At 36.0% G+C, this 18,386-nt stretch overlaps 2 protein-coding genes across 7 annotated transcripts in view; one reads left to right on the forward strand and one right to left on the reverse strand.

Moving 5' to 3' along the window:
- The window catches only part of lmbrd1 (LMBR1 domain containing 1), a 96,278-nt gene extending 90,058 nt beyond the window's left edge, over window positions 1-6,220 (reverse strand). For both annotated transcript variants that reach the window (XR_014625550.1, XM_084390747.1), the window contains exons 1-2: window positions 6,082-6,220; window positions 3,952-4,128 (exon numbers count right to left, since the gene is read on the reverse strand). Coding sequence is in view for 1 of the 2 variants with exons in the window: in XM_084390747.1 (XP_084246873.1) it covers window positions 3,952-4,128; window positions 6,082-6,189 (285 nt within the window). In the remaining variant the exon portion in view is untranslated. The remainder of the gene's footprint in view (window positions 1-3,951; window positions 4,129-6,081) is intronic.
- A 10,072-nt stretch (window positions 6,221-16,292) lies between these two features.
- The window catches only part of LOC311279387 (uncharacterized protein), a 190,672-nt gene continuing 188,578 nt past the window's right edge, over window positions 16,293-18,386 (forward strand). For all 5 annotated transcript variants that reach the window (XM_084390838.1, XM_084390839.1, XM_084390841.1 and 2 more), the window contains exons 1-2: window positions 16,293-16,395; window positions 17,970-18,094. In XM_084390838.1, coding sequence (XP_084246964.1) covers window positions 16,394-16,395; window positions 17,970-18,094 — 127 coding nt within the window. In that variant the 5' untranslated portion in view covers window positions 16,293-16,393. The remainder of the gene's footprint in view (window positions 16,396-17,969; window positions 18,095-18,386) is intronic.

The raw sequence follows: 18,386 nt of genomic DNA on the forward strand, positions 1-18,386 counted from the left end.
TGCACTTTGAGAGTTCAAAATTGAGAGCTCCAACCCATATTCAGTGTTCAAAAAGAAAAAGTCTGTGCAGTGACTTGTATCTGAACTTTAAAGGGGACTCAAACCTCTTTTTAGTTGTGATATAGTGTCTCAGTCCACATTACACTACATAATACTAATATGATAATGTTATAAAATTATTCCTATGACAGTAATAGCCATATATTGTAAAACAAATGTACTGAAAAATAAATGAAACTTTCATAATTCGTTCTAATTTCTATACATGCAAGAGATAAACCCTTTGGCTTTTATTTAAAGTTTACAAACTCGTCTCATTACAAATCTAGTGAAATGCTGTAATCGTCAACAATGCAAATGTTAAAAAATGCGTAACTGCGTTCCCACATGCACGCTAAACTCAGCACATGCACAGATGGAGTTCACTGCATTCATTCACTGTGAACCGGTATTGAAAATCGAACCCGGGAAGCTGATCATGTGCTGATTGCGTGAGCACTTCTCTTTACCAGGTATCTTGAGTAAAACAGCTCTATATTTAAAGAAGCACATACAAAAGACCTGAAACAGAAGCAACGCAACCTGTTTTACCAAATTCAAAAGTTTGTTGTGCATAAACCATATATTTTGGGTTAGGGCAGGGGAACTCAACTGGGGGCCCTCGAGGTTCACTTTCCAGCAGAGTTGTCCTCCAACCCCAATCAAACACACCTGAACAAGCTAATCATACCCTGCGTCCGAAAGCCAATACTTCCCTACATACATAGCATTGAAAAAATATAGGCGAAAAGTACCCGGATGAACTACTACAACTGACACTAGTAGGTCACGTGAAAGTAACAACATGGTAGATGTAGTACATCTGAATTTTATTCATACAACCCATAGTCATACTATATAGAACAGGGCTGTCCAATCCTCCTCCTGGAGGATCACTGTCCAGCAGAGTTTAGCTCCAACCCCAATTAAACACACCTGAACCAGCTAATCAAGGTCTTACTTGACAAATTCCAATCGGAAGTGAACATCCCTATGACCTACTCATTCCGAAAGGCAAAACATGACCATAAATGATTAAATTACTTCCTTGAAGAGACCATTACATATTCCCTTCACTAACGGAATTGTGGAAGGGATTCAGTTGTTCTCTTTCGTTTGGAACACGCCTACAAGTGACGTCCCTTTCCCGAAGTGCCCTTCAAGGGTGAAAAAACGCAGTTCACCCATACTAGAAACTTTCAGGAATGTGTGTTGAGGCAAGTTGGAGCTAAACTCTGCAGCACAGTGGCCCTCCAGGACAGAATTTAGACACCCTGACATAATACAAACGGAAGCAAAGTAAATTCAAATTTGAACAGTATGCGATTTCGGACGAACCAAAGGTCTTCAGGATTACATGAAATTTACAGGCAGGTGAGTTTGATCAAGGTTGGAGGAATAAACTTTCTGCAGGAAAGTGGACCTAAGTTTTATTTAAATCTCTAACTTTATATGAGCAAACACTAAAAGGCCAAATAATGACATATTTTTGAACTGCTATTTCAGTATACAATATAACGATTATATAACTTCAGTGTACAGTGCTGATCTATTCACTATATTACGCTACAGTGCTCTACAACTCAAAATCATCTATGAATTTTAAAGTGTTTCAAAGAAGTGTGGTACAGAAAGATCAGAGATCTAATTAACCCGATAGAGTCACTGAGAATCTCTTTAGGTTAACCTCCTCCGCCTCGACAGATGATCTCTGATATGATCGAGCAAGTCTGTCTTCTTCAGAACACTTCAAAACCCTTAACTTCCAATTAACGAAATTAAACCAGTAATGAATCTTGTGTAACTCTGATAAAGTCAAATCTTGTCTTGACCTCTACAAGCCCTTTTTAACAATCCTAAGGCTGATCATTATCTCAAATGAAAACCAGGCCAGCACTGTCTGCAGATCTCAATTTATTCTGGCCAACACACACTTGAGTAGTGTTTTACACAGCCAGGGGAAAATACTACCGGTGTGTTCTGTAATATTTCTAATGTGTTTATTCAAAGATCAACCGTTTTGGGGGACAACAGGATCACTGCTTATAGTCAAAACACATTTGATTAATGGACAATGGAAATAGTCTCACGCTCAGGCTCTATTCCACATTCTATGTGTTTTGTAAGGACATGAATAAGTTACGTAATCAATCAAATACAAATACTGGAATTAAAAGTCTAAGGCCCTTGCTCTCCAATTAAAGGGACAGTTCACCTAAAAATGAAAAATGATTCAACCTCAAGGTTTAAACCTCTATGATTTTCATTTTTCCGTGTAACACAAAAGGAGATATTATGCAGAGGTGCTTTTTCCCATACGAGAAAGTGAATGAACATCCAAATTAAAAAAGGTATTATAAAATATTTATTTATTATAAAAACTGTATATTTGGCCACATTTTCAAATTTCCATTGGGTCCAATGTCAAAACCAACTGTAAAGCAGCAAGCTTGAATATATGTAGAAGTGCAAATTAAATTTGAAGGCTACAGAAAAGAATAGGTTTATTAGCGAATAACAGCTTAAATTTCAGTTGTATGACTTCAGAAGACTTGAAGTTGTCTAAATTACTTTTATGCTACTTTTTTCCATTTTAGAACTTGACAGGCTTGGTTTATGATATGCTTTCATAGTATGCAAAGTAGGAACAAAGTTTCACGGAAGTTCTAAGTGAAGCGCTCATTAAAGATTTCATGTCAGAGAAGGTAATTCTATGCTTAATTATTCATTATCCGCAAGGAAGAATGGTGGGCCCGTGGTTACATTAATTACGCCATTCAGTTACCATAGTAACCACTGTCTCATTAGACCATTTAAGTCTCAATGTGTTCAATTCAGTCTTTAAACTCAAACCTGACGTATTGATCTCTGCGTCTTATTGCAATTGACTGCATCATGGGATGTTTTAGGAAAGAGTGCAAAAAGAAATGCCATTGTATTCACAAGTGGTGAAAGTAAACTACCATTCATGCAATTCATCCAAATCACTTATCGTGCAGAGCTCTCAGTCTCTTTGGTTTTGAATAATGGAAAAATTAACCATGAACGAGAACATGAAATGGCATCAGCAAAGCATTTATTGCAAACACAACATCAAGGTCAAAGCCTAAATTTTATCTGTTCAGTGTATAAGTGATCGTGTCTCTTCAGAAAATTTGGACTAAACCACATATTATTTTTTGTGGTAGTTCCGTAGTCTGTCAATGGAGGGACAGAAATCACTCAGATTGTATTAAAAAGATCTTCATTTGTGTTCCGAAGATGAATGAAAGTCTTTCAGGTTTGGAACGACATGAGGGTGAGTAATTAATGACAGCATTAACATTTCTTGGTGAACTAACTAACCCTTTAAAGCTGAAGATCGTGATAATGGTAAGGGCTGTTACATTTCCAGCACATGCATGAGGTGTTTGGCCAATAACAATGCACTGGGTCTGCTGGCCAATCAGAGCACTTGGAAGGAGGGGTTTTGTAGAAATCTCCGCATTTCAGACAGACAGGGAATAGAGGAGCTGCAATAATGTACAGTATGTGAAAAATTCTATTTTTTTTTGCTTTTTTTTTTATTATATTAAAGCAGGTTGATCGATTTCATTACACCCAAAAAACAAAACAATGAGCTTTTAAAATAGCATCATATGACCCCTTTAATACTATTCTTTCCAGGAAGCGCAGCTGTTTACTTCAGAAAAAAAAAAGTAATTTAAGAAGCAAAAAAACATTTTCTATCTTTATAATAACACAGTGAATAATAATATAATGCACAGTGACTTTAATAAGAAAGTAAATTGGATTTCATGTTGCATTTAAACAATGCAAGACAGGTTTATCTGTCACACCTGGAATAATGGAGCTACAGGATTGAATCAAGCACAGATATGTGCAAGTTATCATGTACGGGAATATGGTTACCTTGTAAGTGCCATTGGGATACTTCATAAAGGACACTAGGAAGATATCCACAGGAAGAAGAGCCGATGTGATGAGGGCGATGGCCAGAGCACATATCGCAGTGATGGTGGAGATAACCTCGCTCTCCTGCCGGCTCTGATACTTCCGAATGTAAACCCAGCAGAAGGCCACGATGACCTGAAGATACAGGGGGACAAGATGAGATGTGCAGCAAAATAATGTTAAACACAGTACCACCAGTTTCATGATTGCTTATGATTAAATGCTTGAAATTAGATTTTTAGACAAATATAACTTAAAGAGTTTTTTTTGTTTTTTATTCTTAATGTATGACTTCTAACGTACGATATCGACTAGTCATAAAACCTTATCAATAAAGTATACTAAAAATAAAACTTTCTTTCAGTTTTTAAAATCATACAAACTTCCACAAAAAAAAATTGAAAATAAAAGTACATGAAATAAAATAATAATGTAAGAACTGCTAACTAACTTATGTCAATCTGTACTCAAGCCATGCTCATGATAAAAAAAATTGTTGTTTATTTATCCTAAGGCCTGATATTTGTGACAATTTATTGTTAAATTTGTGTTAAAATCTCTCTGGTGTCAAACCGATGTGTGTTATATCAGACAGTTGGCTTTCACATAACACAAACCCACTTTAAACTCACCATTAAATTAAAATTGACAATTGTTTATGGAATATTGCAATAGGCTATTTATTATTAATGATTTATCCATTCTCGTCATTGTTTTTGTTTTGTTTTTAAATATGGGCCTTTTTTCATGTGCCTTCATAATCTTTAATCAAAATAACTTCCCCTCCCTTTTGCAGTGACATTTCTTCTCTGATAACCTGTTTACTGAGGCGAGGACGGGACAGCCTGGCACTCACATGAGATCACAGCAATAACAAACCACAACCATCCAATCCCGATGGACAAAATCAAGTCCCGCCCTACATCTTTTCTTGTTCGAGAAGTTGTTACACTCGGATATACATAACAATAGGGAATAGGAAAGTCAATCGCAACTTCCGTTTCAAGCCGATAACTCGTGTGCTTCTGTACTGCACTTCTGATCTAGCAACCAATAGCACCTCACCTAGAAAGAAAAGAAAAACCTTGCCTACAGATTTAGAAGTCTCTGAGACAGTTGTCGCTGAAAAGCATTACACTGTATCTCATTAAAAAAAAAAACATAAAAAGAGTCCAAATTTTAGGAGGAACTTGTATGAGAGTGAATGGTTGTAGGCTATTCCAAACACATCCTCTAAGCTCTCAGGACACCACTAAAAAGAGCTTGTGATTACAGGATGCTATTTTCAAACAGGATCAATTAAGAGCCACTATGCGCATTAGATTCTGTCTGAATTGTTGGTCAGATAATGACCCAACACTTTGCATTTAAATCAGGATGCTCCAAACAAACGAGAAATACTGCTCTCTTTACACGTGTTAAACTTGAGCAGGCTGCATTTTAATTAGAAAATTAAGGCATAGAAGCCACTTTAATTAAACACCTCGGCCAGACAGGATAAAAATGCCACTAAATGAAATTGCAAAAGATAATGATTATTTGTAAAGTTTCCTGAACACTCCGCCTTTCAGCCATTGGTCACCAAACAGAAAGTCCTGCCTCAAACAAACACAACAACAAAAATCACTGACAGTGTTTATGATTTTAAGGGGGAACAAATACTTATAGTTGATTCTGACTCTGAGATTTAACATATTCACATCTGAAATACTAAGAACTGTAAAATCAATCAATTAAGGCTTAGAAATTAGTTTCACGTGTAATTGTGGACATAAAATACGATTAAAGTTAAATGTTAGACGTAAAAATGTTTTTATATCAATAACACGTGTACTTGTAGTTGGAAAATGAAGTGTTACCTCTAGTAAAACAGTATAGTGTAAAATTTTAGTAAAACCTGCCAAAAAGCCTCTAACTGTAAACATTAACAGGATTATGAAATGACGTATATAACTAGGGTAGTGCGGCGTGCCAGTATATACATATCAAGCTACAAACCAGTATAGCACGTGATAGAAACGCGGAAATACCGCGTTTAACAATAATACAAGTAAATAAAAGTTATAGCGTATAATTTATGTATCTCACCAGTAAAACGATAGTGAAAATAGACCATCCGAGCACAGACTCAGAGAGTAAAGCTACAGGAGTCGCCATGACTGCTTCACTTCCTGCAACACAGCTGACGCGCGCCATGTGACGGGTGACGTCACACAACACACTGGCGCGGAGGACTGGGTCAAACACAAAACAAACTGAAAATTAACTAGCCTAAAGATTTTTGGTCCAAGACTTCGAAATTATGCAATTACCAGTGTCAATGTTAATTATATTCTTACACTAAAATACATTAGGCCTATTTTATGATAATGATTTTAATGCTTTTATTACTAAGACAATGTTGGCTTAAACTGCTGGTTTTATGTGCTTTTCCACACCAATATTATGTACACAGCCGACTCTGATGTTGATGTGTAGAATTATTTCGTTTTAATAGATGTCCAACTAAACTCTTAGCTGGCGGGATTCTCAAAGAATATGCAAGAACAAAAGAGAATGTGAATTTCCAAAAACAAAATGACCACTTGTCTTGATTCTTGCCTCATGAGAAATAAATAGCTTTCCAGATTTAAAGTTTAATTTCTTTAAATCCCTTAGCCCTTCTGCTGGGACAGTGTGCAAATGTTTTAACTGGAACTATTCATCCAAAGTCTTCTTATATTTAATCTAGCCCAAGTGTCTCTGAAATAATTCATGATACGTGCTAAATTTTAATTTCCCCTTTCTGAATTTGAGACCCACCATGTATGAATTCATAATCCAGTTGTCCTTGGTGATAACCAGCGAACTAAACCGTAAGGGTTCAATCTTTTTCAAGTGTATGCTTGCTTGCCAACTTTTGACTGAGTGACACATTGGGAGCCATTAAGCCCTTAATGTAATCAAGTCTATTTCCATCTCTTACACCTCAGAACCAATTACCTAATAATATCGACCTGTCCTTAATGCAGCTTTTTGAACCTTTGAGTTCAATTAGCACATATATGATTAGCAGAGAGTCAGTGCTGTTCCAGAGATGGAGAACTCAGTGTAGAGGTCGTCCACAGGTCAACTGTGATTTGAAGCAGGACTCCATTTTGATTTCTGTATGTTTTTGAAAGACAACAAAGGAGTCAAGAAATACATAATCATTGTCATACATCTGGATTTTAAACACACCACACCAAAGCAATGTATGTCTAAACATCCACACGGTGATCTATGATAGCACGTTTTTCCTATAATCAGTTTAAAGACAAAACCACTTCACGTTCTGTGAACAATGAATGTGTCTTTACTATAGATTAAGTGCAGAACGATAAATCATGTGCGAGTTTATTCTAAACAGAGCACAGACATTATCAATTACACACACACACACACACACACACACACACACACACAAACACACTATCCATGCATTCTAACACTGAATGATAAGCTCATAACAAGCAATCTAAGATTTTCCTTTTGACTGTGGAATCAGAAAATGTCTAGCTCAGCTTCTTTTCATTGAGATTCATCAAACATAATCTGCTTTCTGTCACTATTTCTAATTATTTTTTTATCTCCTCAAATGGCTTGGCTGTACATCAGGAGAACGAATCCGGTTCGCTTTAATGAGGATAATTACCAGTGTAAAAGGTGTAAATGAATAACCTTCTCAGTGATAATCCACACCAGAAGCTGGTGTCCACAAAAGGCTGACAGGACCTTAAAGGAAAAGGTATTTTACTGAAATCAACAGGAGATTTGCTTAAGGCTGTTTTAAATTTAATGTCAACCATGCAAAATGTATAATGCAAGTTAAATACTTGTCTCTATTTTGTTGTATACACAAGACATCAGGCACTTTTAAAGGGACAGTTCGCCAAAAATGATGTCATTAATCACTCACCCTCATGTCGTTCCAAGACTTTCGTTCATCTTTGGAACACAAATGAAGATCTTTTTGATGAAATCTGAGAGCTTTTTGTCCCTCCATTGACGGCTACGCAACTACTTTGACTTCAAAAAGTTCAAAAAGAAAAACTAATCCATATGAATTGAGCAGTTGCTAATTTTCTGAAGAGACTTGATCACTGTATATGATGAACAGATTGAATTTAGGCTTTTGTTCACATATACCCTTTAACAATTTTTGACAATTTCATCCTTTTTTTTTTTCAAGTGTGTTAATTCTGCAGCTCATGATTCTCAAGAACCTGGAGCAATCCCTTGATTGCTTATGGAATCACAGTGTATGCACTTTGTTTTTTAATAATCAATGGCTTAATTATAGCTGTTTCTGTAATTTCACTTGAGATTAGAGAAAGTATTTTAACTAGTGATGGGAGAAGCAAGTTTTTCTAAACTTCGAGTCAATCGAACCATTTGTTTTTCAAATGAGTCGCTGTTTTGAAATAGACTACTCAAATACGCATGCTGATATCCGCTGTCAATAATCCCATCAGTTGCATTGCTTGTTCCGGTGAATGTTGTTTTTGCTGCTCAGGTATCTGGTTTTTATATAAACATGGTATTACTTTACACACTTTGGCACATTCAAACAGTTGCTATAGTGATTAATGAGCAGTGCAAAGTGATCATGCAGGAGAGCAAGTGGCCACAGGATAATCACCGATATATGATACTGACCATGAGACCTGGGTCCTCGTGCAAACTGTACTGCATGGAAATGACACGCAACACTGAATGTTTATTGTAAACTCAAGATTCTCATTTATGCATTTGGCACACTTACTGTAAATCCAAACGGCAAATCATAGTGCATCAAGGTTAAACTTTTGGCCAAGCCATGTGGTTCAATCAAACCCCTGACTTTGGCATTGCTAATGTTGTAGTCTACCAGTTGAGATACAGGAATGAAACTGATTGATTATCTAATAATAATGAACATCTAAAGGGGACGAAAACAGTGAGTAATAAGCAGTAGGCCTACTATCACAAGACTTATGTTCATGTTCAATAGCCACTAGTCGAAATAGCCACACGGGCATGAGTTATTAAAAAAAAATTATTCTCTCAATTTACTCTTGAAAAATAATATCTGAAAGGTAAATTTCTCTCATGATCCTTTAAAATGCACACTCAGCACTGATATGCACTCCCATTCTCTTTATAAATGCAGTACAGACTGTATTGTCTAGTCTCAAGGAGACTGATAGGCACCAGGCGACTTCCATTAGCCGTGAGATACTGTGAGATACCGAATCTAATACCCTGCTTTCATTTAGTCTCTGGGACTCATTTGCAATCGTTTTATCAATCTCATTTGTCCTTTCTACAATAACCTGACCTAAAAAGCCAGAAGTACAGAACAGGGAACATGACGGCAAATCGAACGGTTTAAACAGCATGAACTTCGTGAGTCCTTAAATAAGCAACAACCTTTTTTAATTGTATTAAATCAGATTTTCAAAGTGGCCCATTTATTGTTTGATATACCTACTTATATTTACATTACAGAATGTCTCAAACGCAAATTCCAAACAACAACAAAAACCAAAGTTTAATAGAGTGCAACACTCGGGTTCCGGAAGTAAAAACTCCATTCTACATTCACTTTAAAGATTGTTAATTCATGGTATTTGCTCCTGCGGAAGCCGTCAGACCGCATTATTTCAGATTATTTTTTAATTAATCATGATTAACAGTGGAATTCCTAGTGGAAAAAACTACATTACCCATGATGCTGTACAGAAAATGACACCAATTAGAGAGTCGAATAAAGTGAAGCGCTGGGAATGATGTAATTGAGTCGACCTCTCTACACTCTCAAAATACTTGAAATGTTTGTATAAATATGCATATAATATGTATATATATTTATTCCCCTCACTAAAGCTGTTAAAGGAATAGTTTATGAAAATGAAAATTCTGTCGTGATTTACTCACCCTCGAATTGTTCCAAACCTGAATGAATTTCTTTCTTCTGCTGAACACAAAGATATTTTCAAGAATATGGGTAACCAAACATTTAATGGGCCCCATTGACTTCCATATTATTAATTTTTTATACTATGGAAGTCAATGGGGCCCATCAACTGTTTGGTTGCCAACATTATTCAAAATATCTTCTATCTTCTAATTTTTGGGTGAACTATCCCTTTAAGTACACAGTCTTGTACCTTTGTCTTTTTGTCCGATTTTTGACTTATAACTCTTTAACAAAATCCCTATGCATGGGAAAAATGAATGGAAAAAATACTTCCGGAACAAGTGCAGCTGAAAAATTATTTTTTATGCTAAAATAGCATCGAAATTAGCATCGAAATATGCTAAAATTAATAAAACATTATAAATCCAGTCTGCTCACACAAGTCTAAATTTTGCCAGAAAATCATCAACCCTTCAATTCCACGTGAGCTTTTACAATAATATATCAAATTCAATTTCAGTGAACGACTTTGGCTTTCCAAACATTGGCAGCCTGCATTTAGTGGTTCTTCTTTTGTATTAGACCTGCATAAATGGATATGAGCTCACCACTGCTGCAAAGTGAATGAGGTTTTTAGAATCTCTTGTTCTCAGTTGTTTGCAATATCCATTTATTTTGTTTTCACTAGCAAACTGAGCAACATGAGATGCAGGAATAGAGCTATTGTTTGAGAAGCTCTTTGGGGGAACAAAGTATGTCTGCAAAACATACAAACCAAATGGCAATAAGAAAGAGTAATATAACCTATGCTCTGGGTCATGCATTGAGCTAACAGACATTTAGATAGTGAGAAATATGCAACAACTGAGGAGAATGTAAATAGTATTACCTGTATTTCAACAACAGGTGTGTTGGAAAAACAGGTGTTCTGTCTGATATCAGACGATATCATGTGTGGATTGGGATGTTTGCTTGCCAGGAAAACAGCCTTCGAGAAAGTTTCACAATTTGAATAAGTGAAAGAATACAGAAAGTGTGCTAATTGAGAGCCAAACAGCAGCACCTGTGGAGCAAAAGAGAGGTTTGTGTGTTCCTCTTCTAAGAGAGGATCTTAAAATCCATGTAAGAGTTTGTTTGAAAGTGAATTAATTACTGTAAGACACATCATCAGTCTAGCAATGAACACAACTTGTGTATAAAGATTTAAAGGGGTTACTGAGGGATTATGATAAATCATACATGACTACGCTTTTTAATTTTTTAACAGATTCCTTGTGCATCTTTGCATGCGTAAACAAGTGAATGTTTTTCAGACTTCTCAGCCGGCTAGGCTCTGAAATGTGAACTTGCTTTGAGAAAACCCATTCCCATTTTTGTTTATGGTTTGTTGTACACAGTTACTCATTTAAATCTGGAACAAACAAAAGAGACAGACATATATATTATTTTCCTTTCTATTAAATCTTACTTACCCCAGACTTTTGAATGTTAGTAGTATATTATGGTTTTCTCAACAATGTTAAGCAGAAAATTGTTTATTTTAATAAGAAGAAATGTTTCTTAAGCAGCAAATCAGGATCAGGGCTGAGAGCCGTGACGTAGACACTGATTGTACCGTGGATGCGTAGATTTACTTCACATAATCTGCAAAAGTCGTTCACAGCCATGTTCACTCCGGTATTTTGCTCGATGGTTTTGTTTTCGCATCATACATGTGTTTACAGTGGAAGTTAGATGCGGCTGAGCATGCGCATAACACACGCCATAACCAAATGTGATTGGCTTACGGGTAACCAATGATTTTAAGCTTCAGACTAGCACCCCCAGGCGGTAAAGAAAACATTTTTCTATAACGGAACTCCAGACTCTCTCTACGAAGCAAAGCGAAGTAGCAGAGTCTGGTATTACCAGGCTAGATCAGAACAGCCTCCTTGGCCGAAACGAGGGAACTAGGAGCACTGGAGATCAGAACGGCTTACTTCGACGAAACGAGGGAACTAGGAGCACTGGAGATCAGAACGGCTTACTTCGACGAAACGAGGGAACTAGGAGCACTGGAGATCAGAATGGCCTACTTCAACGAAACGAGGGAACTAGGAGCACTGGAGATCAGAATGGCCTACTTCGACAAAACGAGGGAACTAGGAGCACTGGAGATCAGAATGGCCTACTTCGACAAAACGAGGGAACTAGGAGCACTGGAGATCAGAATGGCCAGCTTCGACGAAACAAGGGAACTAGGAACACTGGAGATCCGAATGGCGTCCTTGGCCGAAATGAGGGAACAAGGAGCACTGGAGATCAGAATGTCCTCCTTGACCGAAACAAGGTATCAAGGAGCACTGAAGATCAGAATGGCATACTTGGACGAAACGAGGAAACTATGGAACACTGGAGATCAAGATACTAGATTCAGGATTTTTTTTTGTGGGAAATCACTGGCATGTGTGCTGCCCAAACACACATAATAGCCATAGCTGTCAGTGACAGAGCAGATGTTATTTCTGACTCAGTAATCGCTGGATCCAACTGAGTTCCTGGCTGAGCTCTGGGGCGTGAGCGGGCTCCTGGCTGGAAGACTGGAAGCATGTGTGTGTGTGACCTAGACACACATAGTAGCAGCAACATACAAGGAAAGGACCAGGTTCAGGAAGAGAAAGATACAGGAAGAGCAGGCTCTAGAATTTCACTCTCTGAAGCAGACTCTGGGATTTCACTCTCTGGAGCAGACTCAGGGATTTCACTCTCTGGAGCAGACTCAGGGATTTCACTCTCTGGAGCACACTCGGGAACTGCACTCACTGGAACAGACTCAGGAATTGCACTCACTGGAACAGACTCGGAATTTCACTCTCTGGAGCGGACTCTGGGATTTTACTCACTGGAACTGACTTGGGAATTTCACTCTCTGGAGTGTTCTGTCAGGCGAAGCTGTGTTGAACTCTCATACAAAGGCACAGGAGACAAGAGTCCAAAGAAGGTTATCTTTAATTCACAAACTGAGATACAAGTCAGGGGAAACGCAACTTAACACAACGAAATCTGAGTATCTGACTGTCTAACACCAGACAATGAAAGAACTGAATCTGCAGGATTAAACAGCGCTAGCAAACAATGATAATCAAATGAGGAACACCTGAACCGAGTACTAAATCAGTGAGTAACCAACAGATCGTGAAGGGAACTGAACGAACAGAATCATTAACCAAGAATAATCAAGAAGCAGTATGTTTCCATCCAAAGTTGCGAATTTAACTTATGTGCAAAATGGGAAATATGTAGGAGAAGTAGGAGAAGCCACTGTATATAATAATTTTTTATATAATAAGTGACTTACACCTCAGAGCGCGCAGACGAAAAGCAATAAATGCGATCATGCTATCTTGCTTTCGCATGCCCGCTGTTTGGGAACACAGTCGTGTAAGACTACATTCCTGAACCACTTTGACAACAGACTTTGCTCAAGCATTTCAGAACAACCAAAACACCATTTCAGATGCTTTGCAACAAGATTGGTCATTGGCGCAAAGTCACATAACTTTTTTGATGCGCATTGAGGAATTTATTCGTTAAATGTTTTCCATTGTAGTTTATGTACATGATTTCTTAACAGATAAAAAATTGTATCCGACTCAATTGAGCACATACGTTTTTTATGCGCATTTTTAGAATTTATGCACATCTTGCCGTTTCCATCCTTTTTAATGCGATATCCCAATATGCACGTAAAAATAGGTGGATGGAAACACAGCTAATGACAACAAACAAGAACACAACAGGAAAACCAAATCAAGCAGAGTACAAATGTGAATAAAACAAACTTAGAATAAGACAGCAGGGAAGTTTGATTCTGGATCAGCAGAAGAAAATTATTTGACGTCAAAATCTATATATATATATAAGCATTTTCACTAGTGTTTACTCAAACTGTATTTGCCATCATTCAGGATAATAAGAGATATTGACCTTTCATACTGATTTAGGGAAGTTTGATTCTGGGTCAGCATGTTTTCTTAAATGTTGTTCTACTGCTGAGATTCCCATCTGCAGGCTTAAGGTGGTTGTTTCTCGATGGTGAGACATTCTTTAACAGAACACAGGGGACATTATGATGCTATCACAGCCGAAATGCAAGTCTGCAAGTGAATCACAGCTGAGAAGTCTCATTGATTCCTTGTCTGAGAAACAGCTGTTCCTAAAGCAGCTGGGTTGGGGGTGCATGCAGTGTGGAGACACACTAAAAAGGCCAATACAAACACAATCCTAAAAATGTGTCTCATTATTCATCAGTGTTGAGGGCCTTGGGTAAACACAAAAGTGGTGATCAGAAGAGTCAGATGGTCAGGTGAAATATTGCAATGCAATGCAAATCCCTGCTTCAAATAAATAGTGCTTTAAAAAGTTGTAGATTGAAATGAAAGCATCCAGAGGAATAAACAGGTTGCAGACATATAGATAACTCCATAGACTGTGCTGGAATTCATATCTTGAGTAAGACAACCACAAACACTGTAACAAATATCCCACATATTAAAGATTTGTGTTCAATATATTGGGGATTTGTAGTGTTACTGTTTGTGGTGTTGCATTTCAATATCAGTTTTGACTCAAATCTTAAGCTTTTTTGTTTCAAGCATTGTGTGTGCAGTGTAAACTCCCAATTAATCATTTATTCATTAACATTTCATTTTTGTAAAAAAAAAAAAAAAAAAGTTTTATTTTAATTATTTTAATAATAAATTGTTATTTTGTATAAAAAAAAAAAAAAATCGAAATAATGCCTGAACTTCGTATTTTGAGCACTTCTTGCGTTGTTTTTGCCTCTTCATAATGACTCGCTTAATTTAGTCCTAATTTGTAAGTCGCTTTGGATAAAAGTGTCTGCTAAATGACTAAATGTAAATGTAAATGTTATTTGTGGTATTTATAGAATGAAATACACAAGATAACAAGCCCAACTGAACCAATGATTATAAAAATAAAAAATAAACTAATGAACAATGAACAATGACCAACAATAAGACAGGATTAATAAAAAGTTAAACATGGACAAGACGGAGCAAGATACAAAATAAAAACTAAATTAACTTAAAAATAAAAGAAAATGCTTAACTTTTTTACTTCAAAACTTAACAGAGTTTTTACATTTAATTAAAATGTTTGTTAGGCAAACCGCTGGCTGATATTTCCATATGTTAGCTTTCAAATTGCTCTGTTATCAAACGTTGTTTTTACCGTTTAGCTGAAATACCTTTTTAAGGTTTCCTTAAGATTTTTAAAGTATGTGGTTCTCATGCTGAGAAATGGAGTAAAGTAATCTGGTTTCATTCATTTACATAATAAAAAGGCTATAATATAATAGGCTATAATAGGATATAATATAATAGGCTATATAGTATAATAGGCTATAGTATAATATAGTATAAAACAATATAATAAAATATAATATAATATAATATAATATAATATAATATAATATAATATAATATAATATAATATAATATAATATAATATAATAATAGGATATAATAGGATATAATAGGATAGGCTATCTAGTATAATAGGCTATAATATAATATAGTATGATACAATATAACATAATATAACATAACATAACATAACATAACATAACATAACATAACATAACATAATATAATATAATATAATATAATATAATATAATATAATATAATATAATATAATAGGCTATATAGTATAATAGGCAATAATATAATTTAGTATAATACAATATAACATAACATAACATAACATAACATAACATAACATAACATAACATAACATAACATAACATAACATAACATAACATAACATAACATAGGCCATACTATAATAGGCTACAACTTCCCATTAAAAAAAATCCCATCCAGAATCCCATTAAAACACTGTAGATATTAATATACCTATATATTAATGGACAAACAAAATCAATGTAATTTTTACATTACAAAATGCTTTTTTTAAAGGTACATCAACTATTTCCCACAACATTTCCATCAAATTCTATTTAGTTAAATTCTATTATAAATATTATACAATTGCAGTTGACATTATATTAACAATCAAAAATGTATACAATTGAAAACAAATGTGGAAAAACTTAAGCACATAAAATATAAATGTTCTCAATTTTTATTTAAAGTCTTTCTTAAAATGTTGACCTCTAATTAAAAAGAAAAGTTAGTATCCCTGCTATTGGTGAAGTACCCTGTGTGTGCTGTAGCGTGTTCCACAGGGAGCCCCTGAGAGTGTCCTGTCCGTCCTGATGTGTGCTTCTCTAATGAGTGGGTGGGAGGGTCAGGCAGTGCGACAAATAAGGACACGGTTCCTGCACGAGCTTTCATTCTCACTTTTATTTGCAAGTGTGCTTTGGACCCATAGCTGCCTAAAATGCGCTAATTAGCCCAAGAGGATTTTTGCTTGTGCTGTGTGTTTACGCTGGAATAATAAACTTTCTCAGCAAATGTAAGTAGCCGGTGTTCATTTGTCTCGGTTGCTGTGACTTTGTAGGTGTTTTTGCACAGTATGCGTGCGGTGTCATTTTTTTAAATGATCATGTTTGATGTCATCTGAGTTTAACACGCCACTGTGAGTCCTGTGCTGTCGGCGTTCGTATACTTCAAGGAGAGAGAGAGAGGGAGAGAGAGATAGAGAGAGAGAGAGAGAGAGAGAGATCGTCATATCATCATTCGGTTACACAGAGAAATTGCAGTAAACAGTAGCTTTTGACCATGCACGTGACACATTTAGGCATCAGCTGTATGTTTTATTGTTGTTTATTGTTAGACAGTTTTGTTTTTAAGTTTTAAGAAGCTGTTTTGATTATATTCATTCTGTATATTAATTATTAAACAGTGCACGTGGAGTTTGAGCACTATTATTGATGGATTAATATACGGATCAGATATAGACTCCAGCTTTAGCTTTAGTGAATAAATGCATTGATAAAATTATAGCGTTTCTCTAATTTAGATTACAGTTTTTAGTGTGTAGCCTACCAGTTAGTTGACAACATGCAGATTATCTTTTTTAATAATCAAGAGTTCAGGTTTAAATGTGTATGAAGAAAGCATATACAGTGTTTAATTCCTGTTTAAAAGTACAAATATTCCACATAGCGCAATAAGAATTGCTTGTATGATCAGAGTATAGCATAATTGGTTTCCATCTATCTTTTACAAAAAGTAAAATCAATTTTTGATTGATATAAGTTTTTTGCTGATTTTTAGCTTGATTTTATGAATTAGTAAAGCCTTTCAAAGTGGTTAAATAAGTGCTAAATAATTTTAGTGGGTTGAATTTTTTCATTCACTACATTACATTGTGTAAACTACACTACCCATGTAGTACTGCATTCTATATTCACAAAATATTCCTAGCTTTAATTAGATATCACTAATTTCCATCATATTGTCTTTCTTGAAAGTTCAAACTTTGAACTTGAGTTTGAAGCTCACAACAAACCCATTTATTCCACGTTTATGTACAAAGATGCACTAATGATTGTATCCTGCAAAACTGCATGTGTTTTAAAACTCCATAGCACAAGTGTTTAATTATTTAGTGCAATTTGTTTGTCCTGTTACTTAAGAGCTCAATAACAACAGTCAGCGGTGGGTAACGGATCGTATTAGTTTACAGGAATCTGGCACTGGGTCCCCAGAAGCACCTCATGCTGGAAACTTACTCTGGCCTGGAGTTTATTCTGAGGAGTGAAATGTCACACTTGACATTTTGTTTTAAGACGTTTCACCACATAATTGAAGTGCTAGTTGAATTTTACGCAGAATGATCTGTTCCTGCTTATTCTATCAGCTAGAGTAGCTAATATCCATTTGATAGTGATTATCCTTGATTATAGGACACTAAAGTTAGTTTCAAATGTTGTTTATCAGTAAAAGCTAATGAAAAGTAACTGAATTGTGAAGGCATATCAAAAGGAAAAGCAATCGGTCATCATACAGACAGTAACAAGTGGTGTTGCGTTACCCAGAAGAGCATCAAAGAGTTGTAAAAGTGACGTTGTTTTCTATTTGTAGGTTTTCAAGGGGCCCTTTCTCATGTGCCAAAGACGACATGAATCACTATCTCAGATGGACTGTTTTCCTGTGGATCGTAAATTCCATTCCTTTTACTTCAGGAATGGCAGTGAATGAGAGAATAGGTATGTATGCTGTCACTGAGATGTTTGCTTATTCTTGTCCGTTTACAAAAGGTTTGATTAGAAGATATTACGCCTGTTTGGTTTTTCAAGCCTTGTTCGTCTCCGCACGAGAGGTCAATGTTGACTTCACCTCTCGGGGTGCAGAGCGCCGCTGTCATCGACTTTAATTAGCGCTCTGTTTCGGCTTTCTTGTTCGGAATCCTTGTATGCAAATGAATTGTTTGTGATGAAAGGCGTCTCGCCCTTCTTTAAGAAGCAGGGACTCTTGCACAGCTATTTGAAATTCCTTCTT

The sequence above is a fragment of the Rutilus rutilus genome (genome assembly GCF_951802725.1).
Source record: "Rutilus rutilus genome assembly, chromosome: 20".
NCBI lineage: Eukaryota > Metazoa > Chordata > Actinopteri > Cypriniformes > Leuciscidae > Rutilus > Rutilus rutilus.